Raw genomic sequence first — 21,511 nt, 5'->3', positions numbered from 1 at the left:
CCATCATCACTCTGCCCTGCTCGTCACCCTAATCCGCTCTCACTGAGGACTATGACACATTACATAACACTGGTGTCAGCAGCCTACCTCTGGTCGAACGGCAGATGACCATCTTAATGTCGCAATACAGTTTCACAGGATGACTGTAATCCAGATGGATGTATGGGAATAATCTTTGTACTGTGGCTGCACTCCTCGTTTTAGGCTGTGTTCAAAGTCGCACAATAACAACCGATTCACACCGAGTTTGACCTAAAGTTGTGCGTCAGTGTGTACTGTGTTCTGACTTTCAGATGTTTACAGACCTACTCGAGTGCATCGCAGCTCTTCAGACTTTTAAATTGAGACTGAACCATAAATATTGAACTATTGGATAAAATAATCACAAGTCATTGCGAGTGACTTTAAGGTACAGTTAAGAGTTAAAGTGAAGGGGCTCTCATATGTGCTGTACTTTGATGCGTACATTTAGCAATAACGTATGTAATAATTGCAATTTGCCTTTACTGTAAAGTATTACATTTAGTGAAAGAGGTGATTTACAATTGTGATAAACAATTTCCACTCAGTTAGTTTAGAGTCATGTGATGCTGAAATATATATATTTCAGTGTGAACAGTTTGCTCGTAATGGGATGCTTAAGCATTAATTTAGTGTACAGTACATACAGATTGAGAATGTAGTATGTTTGATTGTGATTTTGAACACAGCCACCCTCTGCTTGCCCTGGCACTTCCCTTCACTCTCCAGCTTTTCACAACATATTTGTGTGAACGTAACCCACACCTACACAGCATCCCTTCACACCTGCATCTGACAGAAGCCTGCTGCTGTCAAGTCCTCACTGTGGAATCAGTCTGGTGTTAGAAATGTAAATCTGAATTATGTGTGTGGTCCTACTAAAGGTTAAATATTCCTTTATTTCCTTTACAGGTGCAGGGAAAAGCATCAGCACTCCTCAGGACTTGTTCCGCAGCTCAGGTAAAGAAGCAATGTCTCATGGTTATGAAGTAAATCATCAGTAATGGGGAAAACACCTTGAAGTATTTTCATGTTGTTTTATTCAAATTAAACGATTGGGGCTTATCTTGGTCACCATGCGGCCTGTGTGAACTGACTGGTGTCATGTTTTGATAATACAAAGACAGTCATAGTTTACACAGGAGGCGTGATGGCCGCCTGTTTAGATAAGGACAAGATTCATGAGAATTTATGGTCTACTTGTAATAACATTTCAATGGTATCTTTCACACGCAGACACTCCTGATGCTCCCAGGAAACTAGCTGGCAGCACCCAGTCTCTGGCCAGTGGCACCCTGGGACCCAATCAGGGCGGAGCGCTGCCCCTCAGCCAGAGGAAGAGGCTGCTGAGAGCGCCAACGCTAGCTGAGCTCGACAGCTCAGAATCTGATGTGAGATATCGAACTCTTATTGTCTGTGCTCATAAGATGACAATTTCAAAAATGTAGCTCACGCAAAACAAGAACACCACTGTCATTCCCTGACCACCTTAAGACATAGAAATAAAAAAGCGAATAATCCCAGGTTATATTCACGGTTTATAATACTCGTATGACTTTGCACAGCCTTCGTCATCAACCCCCTTTATCAATTTCTTATTTAACAGCATTACAAATGTTTATGAAGTATCATGCAACTGTAGTATAAGTGTTTCCACAAGAAGCTAGTTAAAACCCAATTGAATTAATTTTATTATGCTATATTAAAAGAAATGATAGCTATGAGTATCACAGGACTCAATAGGAGTGATGTTCTGGTTGACAGGAGGAGCCCACGCGGAGCAGCTCCAGTATGTCCCCGTCTTTAGTGGAGGACCTGTCACCTGAGTCTGTAACAGGGAAGAAAGGTAAGAGCTTACCTGTAACTTAATGTAATGTATTCTGCTTTTTGACGACTACAAACCGATGCTGCCTGCATAATATTCACTTTTTTTTACATGTTATTCTTTTCTGTCCCATGACTCCAGCTCCTCCAAAGTTCCTTCCCGTTTCTGCGTCACCACAGCCAGACAAGCGTCGGTCTCCACAGAGGCGGCACTCCATCGAGAAGGAGGCCCCCACTAGCGTCTGCCCCTTTCTACCTCCATCCAGACAGACCTCCAAGTCTTTGGTAGGTAAACCTCTGGGAGCTACCTAATCTGGTAACCAAACATAGCCTGGATGAATTAATTAAGGAACCAATACATGAGTCCTTTAGGGCTGATGACAGAGCAATTATAAGTGACAGATATTACTGCATCAGCTGCAAACCACTTGTATCAGGTGATTTAAACTAAAACACAATCACGTGGGACAAGTATTACTTGGTAATGCTGTACCTTGTAATAATTGAAGTGGTCGTCTATAATTGTAATCCCCTGCTCAATATGTCAAGTAAAGATTCCACTAGAAATGACCTACAATATTTTACAAGAACATTAGTCCCGTGCAAATCGGTATCTCAGTGATTTAGGATTGGAATATAGTACATCATTTTTCATCTCCTTAAATGTAAATGCTATCAGCATCTCTTATCAGAAAATTGTATCAGTCTGCTCATTAATGCATTATACTGTAGCTAAATGAAAATAGTAGCACATGCTCAAAGAGTACAAATTACAGGCAAACATTTGAATTGCAATATTTGTAGAATACCAAATTGTATACATGGAAATCACAATTGAATTACCTTTTTAATATACCAATAATTCTGGATAAATACAACATATATTTGTTGAACTAACTACCGTCCTGTGACCGGTCATTCTTTCTGAATGACTCTGTGTCGGTCGTATGATTCAATGAGGTTGAAGGATGTAATTGAAACCACAGGACAGACGCTGTATGAAGGGATTTAGAGGGAACGGTTCATTCTCACCACTTGTTAGTTTATTGGCAGACCTCTGGCGCCGGACCAGAAGCTGTGGTTTCAACCATCATCGAATCAGAATAAATACAACTTAAAACCCCATGGGGAGAGTCACCACACTCGTTTATCAGTAAAGTTTTTCTCGTAGATGTATGTAATCAAGACCTTTGTTGCAGTTTCCCTCCTATTGGCTGGCGCTCATATAATATCTAATTGAAATGTTTACCCTGATAAGCCGTCTCATCTCTAACACAGTCATTTCCTATTTTATTTATTAATGCAGCTGAAGGCGGATCCCAGCACCAAGGTAACCTGGTCAACATTCTGTCTATCCACCAACACCATTTTTAAATGCTCCTTTGTAAAATCATATTCTCTATATTTGAACTGCAGAAAAGTGAGAGTGGGACAGATTAGAAGAGGTCGGAAAAGTGAAGCCAGTGCTAATTGCTTTAAACATGAACTTTTTCAAATAGGGCTACTTGAATGTGTCAGATTGCATTGAAGTCCATGAGAAAGTGTTCCTACTTCTCACTTCATTTATTATGTCTGTAAACATTTACTTGATGAGTGTATGCTCTCCATTCCTAGTTTCTAGTCTTCTTCAATACAACATCAGGTTTATTTTGTAAGTATATTTAGAGTAAAGTAGATGATAAAGCAGGGAATGCCTTTGGACTTTGCTACGTTGTGATTGACAAGTTGCTACTAAGGCAGTCTGTCAATCAGAATAGAGGTCTCTAGTCACTTGTGGCTACGTCCACTTCTTTTATACAATCTAAGGAAGAAGCAGGAGAGGATATTTTGTGAAAGACTAGCAGGGATGTGTAAGATGAAGCTCTGCACATCATAAGTAGACTCAGAGATGAAGGCTAACATCTCGTTGACCTTTTCTCCTTTGGCGAACGTTCATGTCAGATGATTTTTCTATCATGGGACTTGCGGTCATGAAATTAAATGTCATGCCACACGAGATGACACAATATGCTAATGGTACGAGCACTTGCCAGGAGAGAGTGAATACAAACATATCCTCCACTAGATTTATCTTGTATTGCATTTTATTAGGCCTACTGTATGTTATTAGCTTATCAGAATATAAGGTCATGCTTCTGTTTGAACGTCAGGTCCCTCTGTCTGCTGGTCAGGTGGGAGCCAGCAGGGGTGCTCGGGGCACGGTATGTGATAGTTACTGCATATCATCACAGGCATATCACACTGTGTGGGGAACCATCCAGAATGTTGTGTATTTTTACATTTATGGGGGCTTCAGTCATGACCATTTGTGTGAATGGGAGATCTGCTGCATACTGAACATTGCTTGGGGAAGGTCTAAAAAGAAAATGGAGTTGAGAAATTATCTGTGAACATTTACAGTCTCACATCTTCTAATCCGACTCAACTAAAGGAGACGTGAGTAAATGATTGCTGAAGAAGTTCCCCAAGCAATTTTCACTTCACTTTGGGTGAATACAGTTCAGACATAAGATAGACGGATATGTTAAATGTTTCATAGGCATAGCTATCCTGGCAAACACAGCTTGTTCCATGATGGGGGACCACTTGCAAATGGGATGTGTGGAAATAATGGTTATTCAACAGTATTATAATCTAATATATGAATAGGTCTGTTGAGTAAAAACAATGTCCTTGATTGAACTTAATTCTAAATTTAAAATTATCAGATTTCTGTTTGGGAGTTTAAAGAGGGAATTAAGTAAATTGAATAATTGAATAAAGAAGATTGATAGCCAAAAGCTGTGGACCACCAACATGGCGGGAGTGTTGCATCACCAGCATGCTGTGTTTTCTGTTCATTGTCACGTCAGTGGAAGTGCCATTTGTGGTTAAGAGAGTCTGTAAATGTTCATTTGTATATCAACTACTCACCCTGTGTTACCTTAAAAACGATGTTGTCTTTCTATGGCTCCACAATAAACGAAGAATCCAGAAATGGAGAAAAGTCTTCATATATCGTCATAAAATAGGGGCAACATTCATCGTCAGGAAAACAATATAAAAACATTGGTTTACAAAGTACTGACAGACGAGTAACACACCTGTATGGGTGAAATACTGTATCAATATAGTTTTTTTGCTGTTGCTAAACACAGCTATCCATTTACCACATTTACTGTGAAGCATGCAAGAAAAAGAGTATTCTTTAAGAATTTAAGGTACCACAGACTGAGTGTATATATATATATATATATATATATATATAAATGGCCTTGTTTTGGGGTGAACAACACCTTGTGTGGTGGTGTGTAATGGGTGTCATTCTCATTGTGAGCAGGTACCATCCCTTCTTACTGCTGCTCTGTTTTGGGCAATCTGTTTCCTAATGAGTGTAATGATGGGTGTGTGTTTTCCCTCCAGGAGGAGTTCTGTTACCCGGTGGAGTGTCTGGCGCTGACGGTGGAGGAGGTGATGCACATCAGGCAGGTCCTGGTCAAGGCTGAGCTGGAGAAGTTCCAGCAGTACAAGGAAATCTACACTGCCCTCAAGAAGGGAAAGGTAGATATATCACATATTGTCTGAGTTATACGTTTCGTGCCTTATTATTTAAATAGATGTATTGTTCCTTACTAAACCTTACTTGATTCTTTCCGCTCTAGGTTTGCTTTTCATGTCGGACTAAGAGGTTCTCTCTCTTCACCTGGGCCTACACCTGCCAGTTCTGCAAAAGGTAGATTAGAACTACTAAACTTTCAATTGTATTCTGTTTAAACATGTAGGAGTACCAATGCATATTATAAAATGCTTCTATATAGCCTTTTGTGACTCCAGAGGGAACTGTGTGAAATCTGATAAATGTATAATTCAATTCATTTTTCTTTGAGTATCGGTTGGGTCTGTACACTCTGGAAAGGTAAAAATATTTGGTGATCTGGAGAAAGAAAGAAGTGAGCTCACCAAAACTGCTTCTAATTTCTGCTCTAAAATAGCGATTCATAGCTACACTAGCCAGCTTTTAAAAACCTTAATCTCTGACCCTAATGTCTCAGGCCGAGTTGAATATAATTAAGAAGTGAAATAAAAAAAGATTTTCTTTCTTCATACATTTTAAACTCTTTGATTTTAAACTGTCTATCATGAGTTTTAATGTGACAATATTATAAGAGTAAATCATTTGAGTGCTGTTTTTACGTAGCATCGGTTCAGTAATGTCTATTATAACCGATCTTTTGTATCTTCTCCAGGCCTGTGTGTTCCCAGTGCTCTAAAAAGGTAGGTGGCTGTTGAAAATGTTAACACTCACATTGTTGACACTTGTTGGTACTGACAGGTCCTTTTATAAAATGACTTTTCTTTGAAATCCTTTTGTGTATCTTTTACCCTCAGATGCGGTTGCCATCCAAGCCCTACTCCACCTTGCCAATTTACTCTTTGGGCCCCAGTGCCGTGTCGAAAGAAGATCCGAGTCGAGCGTCTTCGTCTGCGGAGGGTGCCCCGTTTGGGTCGGCACACAGCCGGCACAGCCTGCGCAGAAGTGTTTATAAGTATGTTGCTGTCATCCTCCCATTTATTTTTATATACTAAAATGTTGTCAAATGTGATGCTTTGTGAGATTAGTTAATTATTTATGGCTGACTTATTTTAGGATTAGCGCCAACAAGCATTGTCTGTTCATCCATTCCACACACATGCAGTCAATCCCACTTGCAGTATAAACAATATAGCCTCATAAACCAAAAGGAAAACGGCTAATCTTATTGAAGAAACAATTACAGGTTTACATTATTTCGTTTTTTCATAGTTTACAACTTAATTGTTGTTGCTGAAATGTTTGGAAATACTTTTTTAAACACTTTATAAAACAAAATATACTAGCAATGGATTCCTTGGTGGATTATTCTTTCATCCTTTGTCCCTTTTTCTTCTTACACATTTTTTTAAAATTCTGACATCAGATATTTTTCCAATGTCCCTCATGTTTCACAGTATAGTCTAAAAAGCTACATTTTCCTGACTTAATGTCTTTTTACACACATGTCTTGTTTGATATTTGTGTTGAGGAAGATGAATTAAACTCCTGGTGGGGATTGTGTCACCAACACATTTGTGAATATCTCTTTCCGTCCTCAGGATGTCTAGAAGCAGCAGCAGCAGCGGCAGCAAAGATGGCCTCTCACAGGACGAGCCCGACCTCCCAAAGGAGCTAACGGAGGACTGGGTCACCATGGAGATCTGCGTAGACTGCAAGAAGTTCATCATCGAGATCATCTCCTCCAGCAAGCGCAGCCTCAACGTGGCCACCAAGCGGGCCCGTCTCAATCGCAAAACCCAATCCTTCTACATGTCGTCGTCCAGCTCGGTCAACTTCAGGCCGTCTGAGCGCACCATCAACGAGGTGTAGGAGGCGGGACTTCCCTGTGTGCACTTTGCTTTACGCCTCTGCCAAATCTTAGTCTCCAATACGAAGCCAGTCCATCCCATCCCAAAGTTATCCCTTACCCCATCTCAGGAAAAGTCGGCATGTTTGATTTATCAGGCGTGCCAGGTAACAAAGGAAAGCCATGTTTCTAAAAGTTGGTGATAATTCAGGACACGTTGGGAGAAATGAGTTGATGTCGCTATTGTGGATCAGGTAAGAATGTATATTTGACATAAGAGCGGGTTCAGATGATACAGAAAGCCAAAAGCTGCAGTGATAATGTGTAAATAGTAAAAAGGCCCATCCCTAATCTTAGCTAGTGAATATGTTTTCCAGTTCCTGTTTACTTCTAGCACTCAGGAAGAACAACAGATTGTCCTTTTGACAGAAATGCACTGTAGATCCTCAACCACTCCTCTGCCCCCCCCTCTTTTCTTCCAGCAACAATTATGCCAAATGTTACATCATTCCTTTTTTAGCCAGTTTAAATTAATGCTCATTTTGTAGGGATGATGCAGTGAAGGGTAAGAATAGGCAAAGATTATTTTTCCGGGAGGGTTTTTAGCTATTAGTTTTAATGTATATTAAATTCTGTGCCTGGTGCCAAAATGTCATTTCTTTCTTTGAATGCCTTTGTAGTTGCGGACCTGTTGTACATGTGTTATAAAGTCAATGGGGGTCATTTTTACGGTAATCTACGTTTGCTTTCCCGCCCTTTCCGCGATCCAAGAGCTGGGCAGCGGAAGCACAGAAATGTAAAGTTATGATTGTGTACATGCTGTATATCTTAATTGTTCTAAAGCTAATATAAAAAACTACAAGAAGTATAATTTTACAATGTTTTATGATTTCTGCCGCTCAAGTTTCTTAACATGAAATTATTCCGAATAAATGATTATGTTTATGCAATATTAAGATTGTATTTCTATTGTATAGTTTATAAACTCTGCAGTGTTAAAATACTCCTCTAAATTGCAAATCGCACTTTTATTTGTTAATGTTTATGTTGGGATTTTGTCTTAATTAATAATAATTATTTCTCCTCTTGGGGGGTCCATAGTGCCATTTCCCAGAGTTCCTCATGAATGTGTGTGTGTGTGTGTGTGTGTGTGTGTGTGTGTGTGTGTGTGTGTGTGTGTGTGTGTGTGTGTGAATGGCTGCAGCTGGTTTGTGAGAAATGGCTCAACAAAACGAAACAATGTATTGAATGTAGGCAAGTGTATAACTGTCATTAAATACAGACACACACTCATGCACAGATGTTTGTATAGTTTATTTTGTGACAGTCGTTAGCAAATAAACACAAAGTCAACCAGCCTGTTCAATAATGATGCCATGTTCCAGTGAAACATCTGTTTTATTTTAGACCACTGTAAGGAATGTATGCATGCTGTTCTGTGATCTGTTCGTTTTTATCGAAGACATTCTAATAAAAACATCACGATTCTTACTTTGACCTCATCCTCATTATTGTATCTATAGTTTTGATGCCTGATATTACATTTAGTTTCAGGCACAGCAGAGGGCGATGGACGTAATGAAAGGAAGTCTTTTTAGTTGGGCGCCATGCCGTGAACAGCACCCTGTGGTCTCAGGGACATCAGGTGGTGGAAGGTGTGTATTGCAGGCGTCATTAGGTGATGCCATATTCACAGTTGAACGTGTTGTTATGCTGATTTAGTTGTGCCAAAACACTGTCTTTGCAATTGACCCGCTGAAATATCTATAATTTAATTTTTTTTACAAAGAGCATTACATTTATACACATGGGCTTTCTGAAAACCTCTGTCTGCCTGTCACTTTCTTTTTTATTTATTTGTCATTTTTTTAAACGGTCATCTGTATTTTAAGTTATTGATATAAGAGTCCATAAACATAAACTAAAAGGTCTCATTTATTATAAAAAAGGAGAAATGGAATGTTCCTGAATGATTTTTAGGTTTAGTTTTGTTATCCCTATTATCACAAACATTTCCCAAATTGCGATCAATAAAGTACCATCTTATTTCTATGTTCAGCTCAACAGTGACACATCAAGTGTGAAACCTGCAAGATAAGTGTACAGCGGAAAGAATACTCAGATATTTTATTCAAGTAAAACTAGTTCTAACCCTGTGTATTAATACTCTGTTTCATATGAAAGTCCTGCATTTAAATTATTCCCTAAAGGTACAAAGCTTAACACAATTTTAATTAAAATATATTCATTGTTGGATTATTTTCGACACATTTAACTAAAAGTTGCAGCTTGTAAAAGTGGACTTATACTGCTGAAGGAGTATATCTATATGTTGTAATCATATAGATCTGCAAAGTAACTAAAAAGTGGATTATTTGCTTCTGAGATGTAGTGCAGTGGAAGTACAAAATAGCAAAATTACCCCAAAATTGTACCTAAGTGCAGTAGTACATAGAGGTACTTAGTTACTTTCCATAAATGTAGGGTATGTTTATACTGGTGGATATATATGTCAGCATGCATGCAGCTCCTATACATAGTTCTTCCAACAACAATTGGCTTATATATGTAAGCCATAAACTGTAAAGTTGTATACACACACACACACACACACACACACACACACACACACACACACACACACACACACACACACACACAATGGGCTAGCAATGCAATGCTATCCCTTGATGGGTTAGTAACAGCCCCTGAAAATAACCTGCCTGGAGGGTGACCCTCACACACTGGTTTCTATGCAGCAAACAAACACACAGCTGTGTATTTAGATACAACCTTCACAGCATGTTGTTATCAAATGCTGCTCTGGCTAACTGAGTCCAGCAGCTGACATGTGACCCAGCTGATGGCAACATATTCAAATCTGGTTTTTAAACTTCAGGTTTTAAGTTCAAGTTAAATATTTCGCCAGCTGGTATGTAGCCTATCCATTGTTGCCACGAGTCTTTGACATTTTTGAGAAATTGTGAACATGAGGGGAGAATATCAATGCCATGAAAATGACAGAAGTTGGCATGTGTCATAGAAACTGCTTGAATGTATGTAATGTATATTTTATGCATGAATGGAAAAGTTGGTTATTTTTCACTCAATTAGCTGTGCTGTGTGTAACAAAGCATACAAGTTTTAACACATTTAAGCCTCTGTCTTTCTTTAATGCATTTCTGTACATTTCGGATAATGGTTATCATAAACATATTGTAATTAACTTTGATACGCGTCTCTATGTTGTGTAGGGTCCTTACATTTGAAGGAATTTTGCCTGTAAATTCTTTGAAAAGTTCACGAATTTGATGTTTAAGAAGGAGTGGGAGCCCTGTGCATCATACTGCAGAGTTTGTGTGTACTGATAATAATTAACACACACACACACACACACACACACACACACACACACACACACACACACACACACACACACACACACACACACACACACACACACACACACACACACACACACACACACACACACACACACAGATGGTTATTGTGAGGCATTCAGAGTGACCGGGCTAACAGAGGGCCATTTAACTCAATGACAGTCTGGGCTTGCTAATGTGGAGTGTAATGAAATTCCCTTTTGGTCGCCGCTCCTGGGCTTCTTTCAATGTTTCCCCACTAATGGGCAGGGATTAAAATGTAAAAGGGATATATGATCCTGCATCTCTTCCCCTAAGGTCGGTGGCTTCACCAGAGGGCTGCATACAAATACCATGTAAACAGTGAGCCTCCCAGGGGCAGGGCGGTATCTAGGATTTCCTAAATACCGAGGTCCAAACCTTCTAGGGGGGTTCGGGGGGATTTTCATGATCTAGTGAGGTGCTTTTTAAGTCCTGTGGGGGGTCCGAAATTGGATAATATATTGATTTCAAACCAAGTCAGTGGGCTACAATATAAATTATTTTTGAAAGTGTAATGCATAAGAATCAGTTGATTGACAGTTGACAACATAAATAATGGAAAGTAGAGCTTTGCGATTGATTCCAACCTTCTCTGCATATGCATCACTCAGAACAGAATTAATGCTTTTCTGTTGCCCTTGGCTACTGACAGAAAATGTTCAGCCAGCTCCGAGGCATGTAGGTGTGCTGGACTACAACTGTGGTTAGAAATGATGCCCCGCTTCTCTCCAATGGCATTTTTCCAGTCTCGAAATCCGTCATTTATGAAGATTGTGTTCTTTTGTTTTTTACTAAATGACATACAAATGGAACAATAGGTGGAATCTTCTGAAACAGAATATCTTAGCCAAGGATATTTCTCCTCCCACTTCATGTTATAGCGTAATTGCTTTTCACCAAACTTTGTTTTGGGGTAATTATGTTCATGTTTGAACCACTTTTTTTTGAGAAGGCAGTACTTTTCTTAATCAGTTAGTGCTTTATATTTATAATTGGCTCGATCAAATTCATGTAGAATTGTCTCTCTTTGACCGTTATCAGCTCTCTCACCCCTCATCTCTCTCTCCTCTATTCCTGCTACCTCTCTTCTGGCCTGGTCTACTCTAGTATTGGTATTTGGTCTCTCTTGTGTCTCCTGTGCTATTTCCCTCAGTCTCCATTTCCATAACCCGCCCCCTCTCTTTCTATCTCTTCCATTACTCTCTCTGTCCTCTACTCTTTCTCTTTGTTCAATCTCTCCCTCGTTGTTAAATGTTTGCTCCTCCTCACTTGTCGCTCCAGCCAGTGAATTAAAACCAATTCAGTTCATTTCACTTGTTTGTTTGCATTCTTTTTTTTTACATTTAAATCTGTTTTGTTTGATTCTCAAAAGAGAACAAAGATGTAAGCAAATTGTGTTTTATACAATTGTATGTTATTATGACATCATAACTGCAATAGATATATGTTGTTTTAAAATGGTGCCTATTGTCTATAAATGAAGACTATTGTTATAGATAGATAGATAGATGGATGTTGTGTCCCGTCAATTATGTTAAGTTTTGTCATGTTAGTTTAGTTTATGTTCCATTTCCTGTTTTGTTTTGTACTCACCTTGTCTCATTCCAGGTCCCTTTACTTCCTGCTCTGGTTCCTTTTCCCGCCATCATCAGTGTCTGCCCCGCCCCTGATTGTTTCCACCTGTGCCCACTTACCTCATGTATATATTGTCCTGTCTCCCCTTGTTAGTTGTCGGTTCGTCTTGTTCATTGCTCCAAGAAGTAAGATCTAAGCCATTGTTTAATTAAAGTCAGTGTTTTGCCTTTTACCCTCCACGAGAGCGCTTTACGTTTGTCAGTTTGTTCATTCCTCTAAAAGAGTGATTTTGTTTGTTGCAAGTAAAGACTATTTTTTCTTCAAAAACCTTTTTGTCTCTGGGTCGTGCATTTGAGTCCTCCAAGCTATTGAGTCAAGGTTCCTAACGATGGATAGATAGATAGATAGATGGATGGATAGATGGGGTTATTAAGCCTACATTATTTTGTGTGACTGTACCTGCAGTTCGTCCCTGACTTCTCCTCTCTCTCTCTCTCTCTCTCTCTCTCTCTCTCTCTCTCTCTCTCTCTCTCTCTCTCTCTCTCTCTCTCTCTCTCTCTCTCTCTCTCTCTCTCTCTCTCTCTCTCTCTCTCTCTCTTCCTTACCAAAGCTGAGCTTCGACTGACGTAGTCTTTTCATTATATCTGAGTCAGTGTAAAAAGAAAACAATACAATGTTATATCTTCAATGTTTTACTCAAATTGAAATGAAAGAAAAGCATTACAACGTTTGTTAAAAGGTAATCCTTCTGACATTGGATGAATGTAATTAACTTTAGCTCTCTAGCTAGTTTATTCACGCAATGTAAACCAAAGTATAGCCTATAGCTGCAATATCAGTTAGTGTGCATGTTGTCGGACGTCCACTGACTAACGTACAGCGTTCACACAGGATCTGCTGCTCATATGATGTCCTGATGAACAGAAACACAAGCAGCCCGCTGGACTCAGATCTCTAGATACCTCCGCCTGTCCTCCGCTACAAGCCCGGGCTGCGGTGGTTTGTTGATACATGTTGTCTTCTTCTGTTTGCTTTAATCGAGACTGCGTAGTTATGCAGCGCCCCCATGGTCAGTAAATGGAAGTACTACAAAGAACCCCGTTTAGTGCAGTTATTTCACAAGTTTTGTATACACAGCTCGAAAAATATTACCGAGGACCGAGGTCCGGACCTCGGTGACCTAAATGGTAGATACGGCCATGCCCAGGGGGGTAACAATATATTTAGCCTCCATGTGGAGCTCCTCTTAACTACTGTATGAGTATAATGTAGACTGAAAGGTCAAGGGGTGAAAGTCATAATGTAACATGAAGCAATGCATTTATTTTATTTAATCTTAACTGTTTTATCTTTCTATCATAAGTCCTGAAACATTACACTAAAGTTAAATATATTGACGTTGCATGTGATGATATATAGATAACATATGTTTCCCTAGATAGCCAGCAAATAGGCCTATGTTTTTTGTGTTTGTGCCAACAATGTTCCCCTGTGTCAAGGCAACAGGACTCAGCCGGTCCAAACACAAATGAGGAATTATTTATTAAATCTGCACCAAGTGAGTGATACTGAGTCTAAGAAAAAAACACAAACAACATTTATACTGCTGTCCAAAACAACTATTATTTGTTCTTGTGTGCAGATAAATCTAAAGCAATACATTGGAAATTGTCTTTGCAGTATCACATCAATTTACAACAACCATAAACAGGGAAATCAATATCAAAGATATAAGGATATTGTAAAGTTGTGAAAGAAAATAAATTGTGCTAGTATCAGCGTTACAGTAAATCAATCTTAAATAATCCCACTACAGCAGTGGTTCTCAAACTTTTTCTGTCAGGCCCCCCTGGAGAAAAAAAGAAGTCGGGCCCCCCCCAACACAAATAGTCAGGCTCAGTGGCGCCGCCAGAAATTTCTTTTGGGGGTGCTGTGGGGTAGCTTGACGTTTCATAGAGGGTGCTCAAACATTTAGGGTTTCCCATTAATGTCCCGGTCGCTACAGTGGAATTTTCTACTGCAACAATCCCCACGCAAATACACTGTGCACCCGCGACTGTTACAATGAAGGCTCGATAATCAGCTCACGGCATATAGGTGTAAGCAGGGATAAAGTGCTATTTTTACAGGTGGTGTGTGGACCTCACATAGGGGGGTCCGGGGGCAAGCTCCCCCGGGAAGATTTATTTTTAAATATTGAAGTTAAATGCATCAATCTGGTGCACTTTGAGAGGAAAATGAAGAGATCTATGGATACATCTCTCAACACCCATATGAAACAGAACTGTTAACAGATTTACTTTTTCTTTATGGATATTTTACAAATCACCCTTTTAAACTTTATTCTTTTTTTACTGTCATATAGTAGCTATTTCATACCTGTTTTTCATTTATTCTTTTATTTTTGTATAACTATAATGATCATATAAACGTGTGCCTCGGAAATAATTGTTTACATTAATGGTGACCAAAATATGTGAGACCCACTGAGATAACACTGACAGAGTCCTTTAGCTCACTCTCAGTCTGACAGAAGAGGACTCTCCTCCACTTCGTTGTTGAAAAAACTCCTTATATCTGTTAGCGTAGCTCGCTAGCACCAGAAGCTAACAACAACGATCTCCAGTACCGGTGCACTCTCTCTCTCGCTCGCGCACACAAAATGGCTCGTTACACAACACACACACACACACACACACACACACACACACACACACACACACACACACACACACACACACACACACACACACACACACACACACACACACACACACACACACACACACACACACGCACACACACACACACACACACACACACACACACACACACACACACACACACACACACACACACACAGTCAAGCTTTAATGAAACACAGAGACCCAGACGTAATAGTACTGTACTGCATCATATTATTTTCGAATCAATAATGTTTCTTTTTTATCTTTTTTTTTTTTTTTTTAATAACCATTTTTTTCCTCCTGGTCTCTCGCGCCCCGCCCCCCCCTGGCATGCCTCTGCGCCCCCCACTTTGAGAACCACTGCACTACAGGGAGGCATGCTGCGGATGATCCAATGGGGGTGATAATAGCGTTGCTATGGCAGCTGTTACCAGGGGCAGTGGTCTTAGCACAACAGTGAACGTACGCTCCGTCAGGGTCAAGAGGTTTGCAGGGTCGACACAGATGTAAAAGTAGTGGTCTGTCTCATTGTCGCAAATGTTCCTCCGCTATATTACAGCTTTTGTTCTCAGATGAATAGAAGACTGATTTGAAATCAGCGGACATGTACATGAGAGAGCACCTGTGGTTTACATGTTTACATGAGCCTGCTGAAAACCCTGGACATCTCCCCCACATCATTCCCAGTAATAGTTTCCCCTAGGTCGCTGCATCTCCACCATGCATTCGCCTCAAAGGCAGCATTGTCACATTTCCTCACATCAGTATAGCTGCCTGTGAAGCTGCTTCTTCTTCCAATATTAAACCACCAATGAAATAGCCTACACAAACGTTTGAGTGCTGAGACTTATTATACATATTTTTATTATACTACAGAGTGCATACACATTGGGGCCAAAGTACAGTATTTCACAATAACAATATTATCACAATGCCAATGGAAACATTTTATAGATGACAATAGGTTAATGCTATCTGTGAAATTCATCTTTAACTTTTTTGATTGTTAAATGTTCTTTTTTAAATTACACTCAAAATATGGTTGTAGTGAGATAGAAACGGGGGGTGTATAACTGCAAATAAGCGTGATTAAAGAGGCACTGAATTGTGTGTTTTCATAACATAATATATCATTTGTATTTGTTTTAAATATCACTGTTATAGTCTGGAATACAATTGGCCCCAATTGTTTTGTTGAAATAATAAATGTGCTATGGACTCATCAAACACGATAAACGTCTTTATTTAGCTGGGGGAGCTGATCCACGTTCAGTTGCAATTCATCAACTCAATCAGCAAGTGCAGTCAGAGAGAAGCATGTGGGTGAAGGAGGAATGTATTTTATATTAAGTGCAAATTATATTAGCTCTCTGATCGTTTTACACGAGCAGCAGAGCTCATAGAGTTGCCAAGCAGCGAGACTTTTTTATCCCAATGTATTTAATAGTAACAGGGAAGTCGACTGCAGCTGCCGGGCAGTGATATGCTGTGTCTAAATGTCTGGGAAATTAAAGCATTACCACTTTGAGTGAGCATCAAAAAGCACAGCAATGTGCAATAATTGCTTTTTGGATTGCACATGTGTTTGCACAGCTGCTTGTTACGTAATTTCGTCTGCCTCCCGTCATCTTGTGGGTTCTCAGTTCCCCTCAGGTGCCTCAGCAGTGACTCCTCTGCTCTCAGCTGAGCCACGCTTTGATTCAGCTGAAAGTCAGTCTGGCCTAACGTGCTGCTAAGTTGTGACTGAGCTGCGTGAAGGAATGCAGTCAGGTTGAAATGGTTTCCCATTTGTGGCCAATAAATCATGGCAAAGGGGATGTGAGGAACATGCAGCAAAGCATTCGCTCAAGTAGCCGGTTAATGTTGGGTCATGGTGGGTTTGGTCTATTGGAGACGCAGACTAGAGGCAGGGAGCCGTGGTCAAACAGCTTGTAAGGCAAAGAACCTTTCGAGGTCCAAACGTCCGTCTTGGGGTCGTAACACTCGAAGCAGTCTGAGTCCTCGATGACATCGTGGCCGTTGAGGATCCGTCCACCGGTGACGTAGAGCTTGTTGTTGATGACTGTAGCGCTGTGATGCATCCGCCGCTCCTTCAGGTTCTCACACTTGATGAATTTGTTGGCCTTTGTGTCGTAGGCGATCATTCGCCTGGTGTATCCTGAAAAATGTGATTTTTATTCAGTACACTTTAAAGAACTGAGTCCGTTAAAGTTTTATATTGTTCTTACAAACAAAGAAGATCATAGACTAATGGACAGTAGTAGCGTATTTTATGTGTATCTAAAGCCTGATTTAGTTTATTCCTCTGTGCAGTAGAGCTCCATTGTTTTACTAAACTATAAACACATAACTGAGCAACACAGTTGCCCTTGGAGACATGTTGTATTAGTTTATTTTGAGACAACCACGCATACAATACACTGTCCTCCTACTGGAAATACGTTCACTAGAGCATCAAATGTTTATAATTGTCAAGCAAAAAATAGTCCTTGTCAAATGTACAGTATAACTTAAGATTTACATTGTCATTAGGAAGGAATGGGCGTGGGGCTGGGAGCCACAGTCAAGGAACATCATTAAATACCAAGAGATAACTGCTTTAATGCTCTAATTTAATGAGTACATTGATTATGTAAAGTTATGTAATGAACGGGGCGACCATTCATTGAGCTCACCTCCTATGATGTAGATCTTATCTTCAATGACAGCAGCAGGAGCACACACATTTTTAACCGTCCTTGTTTCCAGCCTGGACCACAAGTTGCGAGAAATGTGATACACCTGTTGACACATCACAAATATCAACAGAGAGAAAACGTATTTACTGCACCATCAAATACTGTAGTTTGCTCTCTGCTTGTGTGACATCTGGTTTCTATCTTTGAAAACTTACAATGAATTCAGTTTAAAACTAAGTCTCTATTTGAGTGGCAACAATGCACATATTGGACATAATTGCTGATTCAATACTGATAAAATTAGGTGTGTGACTCTACCTGAATCAGTCTAACTGGATTCTGCATGGCGTCCTCCCCTCCGAAAACATAAATCCGCTGATCACTGGCTGCAACAGCTGGATGCAGCACGGCTGTGGGCATTGGTGCCATGGCCTCCCACTGATTAAACATACTGTTATATCTCTCTACGGACTGAGAGATCTTCTTGTCAACCCCAATGCCTCCTAACACAAAAATAAAGTGCAGGTAGGACACACTTTGGTGGGCATATCGTGGCTCCAACATGGGTTCAGCAGTGCGCCATTGGTTGGTCTTCAGGGAGAGCGTGTACACTGTGGCGCTGACTGAGCTGTCACCTGACGTCATGCAGAGGCTGAGCCCGCCGAGCACGTACAGGATGCTATGAATGCACACATATGCAGCTTTGTAGAGGCGCAGAGGGAGCTTGGCCAACCACTGCCAACGTTGAGTCCTTTCATCATACAGTAGAGCTTCTCGTGAGGTCTGCTCATTGTTCTTGCGTCCTCCAACCACCACCAGTGTTTCTCTGCAGGTGTAACGTCGTGGAGTGGTCCAGAGCGGCTTGAGCTCTCGACCACACTTGGTGCTGACTGAAAGCATGAGGCGGCGCACTGACTCAATGATCTCAGTGCAGAGGGTTGAGGACTGCACCAATGGGTCGTTGGCGATGAACTGGAACAGGTAAGTTGGATGGATGTATCGAAGGCGGACTTTCTTGAAGAGATCATGGATGGCGCCGCGTCGGGAGAACGGGTCATGGTGGATCCACGCCAGGAGGGTCTCAAACACTTGTTCTTCCTCAGCGCAGAGTCGGTCGTCCTCTAGGTAACACATGAGCTCAGGAAGGGACAACTCACAGAAGTCCTCTGTGGCGGCTACGTCAGAGAAACACCTCACGGCCATCTCCTTCGCCCTCTCCTTCAGGCTCTCACAGTGAAGGATCTCAGAGAGGCGGATCATGCTCAGGCAGTTTTCTGGACTCAGCTGCTCCTGGAGGAACAGGGAACAGGCCTCGAAGAGACCTCCATAGTGAAGCATGGAGGCCGCCTGCATGAGTGGGAGCACGATCTCCATGGTGATAGTGATGCAACCTGTGTAGACGTAGTCCACTATGCCACTGAGGACATCTGAAGAGATCCCCTTCAGATTCACTCGGGCCTGACTGCTCTCCAGAAAGTTGCTGCAGAACATGGCACGGAAGTACGGGCTGCTGGACACCAGGACGTTCCTGTGGCAGGGGATCTCCTGTTGCTCGGTGCAGAGCAGGACGTCTGTCAGGGTACGCTCCTGACGCAGGATGTTGAGCTGGGCATGAAGGCGGGTGGGAAGTTCTGAGTCTTTGTAAGAGAAAACATCTTGTGGTTTTAAGGCCATTCTGTGGAGAGGGAAAAGAGAGACTCCATCATCAAAGTGTTTCTATGGTCTGTGTTGGAAAAGCATGGGCATACACTGACATTGCATGGTTCTATCAGATATCGGGAAAAGCATGGATCCGTTCTACTCTCATGTCTGGAGTTAAGTAGGGGATGCAGCCAGGAAACAGTTAGCTTAGCTTAGCATAAAGACTAGACACAGGGAGAAGCCGCATTTCCTGTACAAAAAACAAAGTGTAAGTATATACCAATACGATATTTGTAGACTTAATCAACATATGACAGTATCAAATGAAAAAAGTAATTTCTTCAAATTGTATCCTTTTAGGTCTAAAAGTAGAATGGGATTCCTCTACAAACTACTCAAATGACTAATCTTCCAAAAGGGCAGTTTTTGCTTCATTTTTACATTTCAATAGCAGAAGTTTTTCTTCCAAAGTTTAGGTTAGTTAATTCATGTATATATGCTTTAACATTTTATCTGGTTTTATGAGACCAACTCAAACTCTGAAACTTCTGCTGAGCAGCTGTCCTTAAAGTGAAGATTACTGACTGACTGCTATTTTTACCTCCTCCAAATGATCTTGATGCATCCATGTAGCATTAGGCCACATCTCCCGTATTAAGCAGCCCATCACCGCTAACATTAACAGAGCTGTGTCATCACACCATCTTTGTTTGTCTCTCCTCTCTCTGGACATTTCTCTGCCTCTCTATCTCTGTTGCCATTCTCTTCCTCTCTCAAAGTCTCTCTCTGCCTCTCCCTGGTTGGACAGTTTGTGAAGACCTTTCGGTGTAAAGAGCAGGAATTTCATTGTGCTATTAGTAACACTAAGGCTTTTAATCACCCAAAGTGACAGCTACTGATTTACTCCCACTTACAGGGCCTGCCAGCCTGTTGGATATATTTGGACCTCTAGTCATTACCTTTTATTATGAAATGACTGTAACAGACATTTCACAACTCACAGTTTAAGCAGTTACTTCACAGATCAGATTAAAAATACAAAACATTAATAATTAATGTATGATATAATTATGTCCATAAGGCTTTATAGGTCTTTAGGGGGAATTAAAAGGCTACCAAGCAGAATGAACATAAATACATAGAATATAAATACATTAAAAAAGCTGCAAAATTAATGCATCAATAACTATTATTCAATAATAATTGTAACTCTGAATTGGGCCAGTTTGCATAATTAGTGCTCTTATGTTGGTACTTTTGTATATTGTTTTGCCTTCACTTTTGTACTTTTTGTTTTTTTAGTTCAGTCAGATATTACTTCTTCCACCACTGTGCAAAAAATATCATTTGGGATACTTTGTAATCAGTCATCAATAATGTTTCTAAACATTTATCATGTAACCAATATGGTTTTTTTATGCTCTTTTGTGACCTATGTATACTTTAAACTTCTTCTGCTGTTATCAGTACACACTATTAAAATAATGGCTTTTTAAGTTATTGTAACAGAGGCAAAGCCTCAGTTACCTAATCATAAACAACATTTGTGATCATAATGAATTATGATTGAAGCAGACAATGAGCCTATGGCTGAACAAAAGTTCTGAAACATTTAAATATCATATTTTCATCAAACTGAAAAGTTTGAGAGAAACGTGTTGTTGCCAGTTCATCAGTGAGCATCTGTGACTGAGTAAATCCTTACCTCCTGTCTTCAGAAAATCAATAATATCCAAAATCAGTGGTTGGTTTGGACTGAAAAAATTATCAAATCCTACAAGGAACAAACCAAAACAGTATCCAGAGAGAAAATGTAGTGTAGTCAGGGAGAGAAAAGGAGCATGACACAAAGAAACGAACAAGCTTTCCAGTTAGGCGCTGTGGAGCTCGCCATGAGGCCACTGTGTACATTCCTGCAACTAAGAATAGTATCCCAGCCACTGTGACTCCAGCCAGGCCTCTCATGTGACACAGAGCGGTTTGGTACCCAGTTGCCGGCTTAGCGGCTCTGCCCGGGTCCAGTGTTTACAAAGGCCAGGGGAGGGAGAGCCATCACAAGGCACTGACTCAGCCATCGGGCCCACCCAAGCTGGAGTTTAATCAAAGAGTCCCAAAACCCTTGTCCATCTTCTGTGCTGATTAGGTCCCTTCCTACTCCTCCGTCATGTGTGTAACCCAGGATGAAGGTAAATATAGAGCAGTGCTGATGGGCCGTCTTGATCAGAGAAAACAGCTGTAAGAACCAGGCCCAGTGTGCATCAAGATGTGGTTTCTCTTCATGCACAACTGGAGATGACTGCAGT

At 40.6% G+C, this 21,511-nt stretch overlaps 2 protein-coding genes across 7 annotated transcripts in view; one reads left to right on the top strand and one right to left on the bottom strand.

The window, feature by feature from the left end:
* The window catches only part of spire1a (spire-type actin nucleation factor 1a), a 35,208-nt gene extending 26,506 nt beyond the window's left edge, over nucleotides 1-8,702 (top strand). For 2 of the 6 annotated variants that reach the window (XM_034240850.1, XM_034240849.1), the window contains 11 exons: nucleotides 934-981; nucleotides 1,258-1,412; nucleotides 1,786-1,867; nucleotides 1,988-2,130; nucleotides 3,152-3,175; nucleotides 3,996-4,046; nucleotides 5,248-5,385; nucleotides 5,487-5,557; nucleotides 6,072-6,099; nucleotides 6,214-6,371; nucleotides 6,958-8,702. In XM_034240850.1, the coding sequence (XP_034096741.1) occupies nucleotides 934-981; nucleotides 1,258-1,412; nucleotides 1,786-1,867; nucleotides 1,988-2,130; nucleotides 3,152-3,175; nucleotides 3,996-4,046; nucleotides 5,248-5,385; nucleotides 5,487-5,557; nucleotides 6,072-6,099; nucleotides 6,214-6,371; nucleotides 6,958-7,228 (1,169 nt within the window). In that variant the 3' untranslated portion in view covers nucleotides 7,229-8,702. The remainder of the gene's footprint in view (nucleotides 1-933; nucleotides 982-1,257; nucleotides 1,413-1,785; nucleotides 1,868-1,987; nucleotides 2,131-3,151; nucleotides 3,176-3,995; nucleotides 4,047-5,247; nucleotides 5,386-5,486; nucleotides 5,558-6,071; nucleotides 6,100-6,213; nucleotides 6,372-6,957) is intronic. The other 4 variants (XM_034240855.1, XM_034240854.1, XM_034240851.1 and 1 more) reach the window with 3 other exon arrangements.
* Nucleotides 8,703-15,790: 7,088 nt separating this feature from the next.
* klhl38a (kelch-like family member 38a) lies at nucleotides 15,791-21,050 on the bottom strand. The gene is made up of 4 exons (XM_034241141.1): nucleotides 20,914-21,050; nucleotides 17,886-19,242; nucleotides 17,565-17,670; nucleotides 15,791-17,047 (listed from the first exon to the last, which is right to left on the bottom strand). Exons 2-4 carry the CDS (start codon nucleotides 19,239-19,241, stop codon nucleotides 16,758-16,760), a joined length of 1,752 nt encoding a protein of 583 aa, XP_034097032.1. The 5' UTR covers nucleotide 19,242; nucleotides 20,914-21,050; the 3' UTR covers nucleotides 15,791-16,757.
* Nucleotides 21,051-21,511: the final 461 nt, after the last annotated feature.

The sequence above is a fragment of the Gymnodraco acuticeps genome, unplaced genomic scaffold, assembly GCF_902827175.1.
Source record: "Gymnodraco acuticeps unplaced genomic scaffold, fGymAcu1.1, whole genome shotgun sequence".
Classification (NCBI taxonomy): domain Eukaryota; kingdom Metazoa; phylum Chordata; class Actinopteri; order Perciformes; family Bathydraconidae; genus Gymnodraco; species Gymnodraco acuticeps.
The sequence above is the reverse complement of the archived record's forward strand: the minus strand, read 5'-3'. Positions and strand labels throughout refer to the sequence as shown.

What these genes read in the sequence shown, in the direction of transcription:
- klhl38a (XM_034241141.1), bottom strand. Translation starts at nt 19,241, where the DNA reads ATGGCCTTAAAACCACAAGATGTTTTCTCTTACAAAGACTCAGAACTT. An exon ending in ATCCAGTTAGACTGATTCAG is followed by an intron (nt 17,671 to 17,885) that starts GTAGAGTCACAC and finishes ATGTGTCAACAG; the next exon opens with GTGTATCACATTTCTCGCAA. An exon ending in TAAGATCTACATCATAGGAG is followed by an intron (nt 17,048 to 17,564) that starts GTGAGCTCAATG and finishes CACATTTTTCAG; the next exon opens with GATACACCAGGCGAATGATC.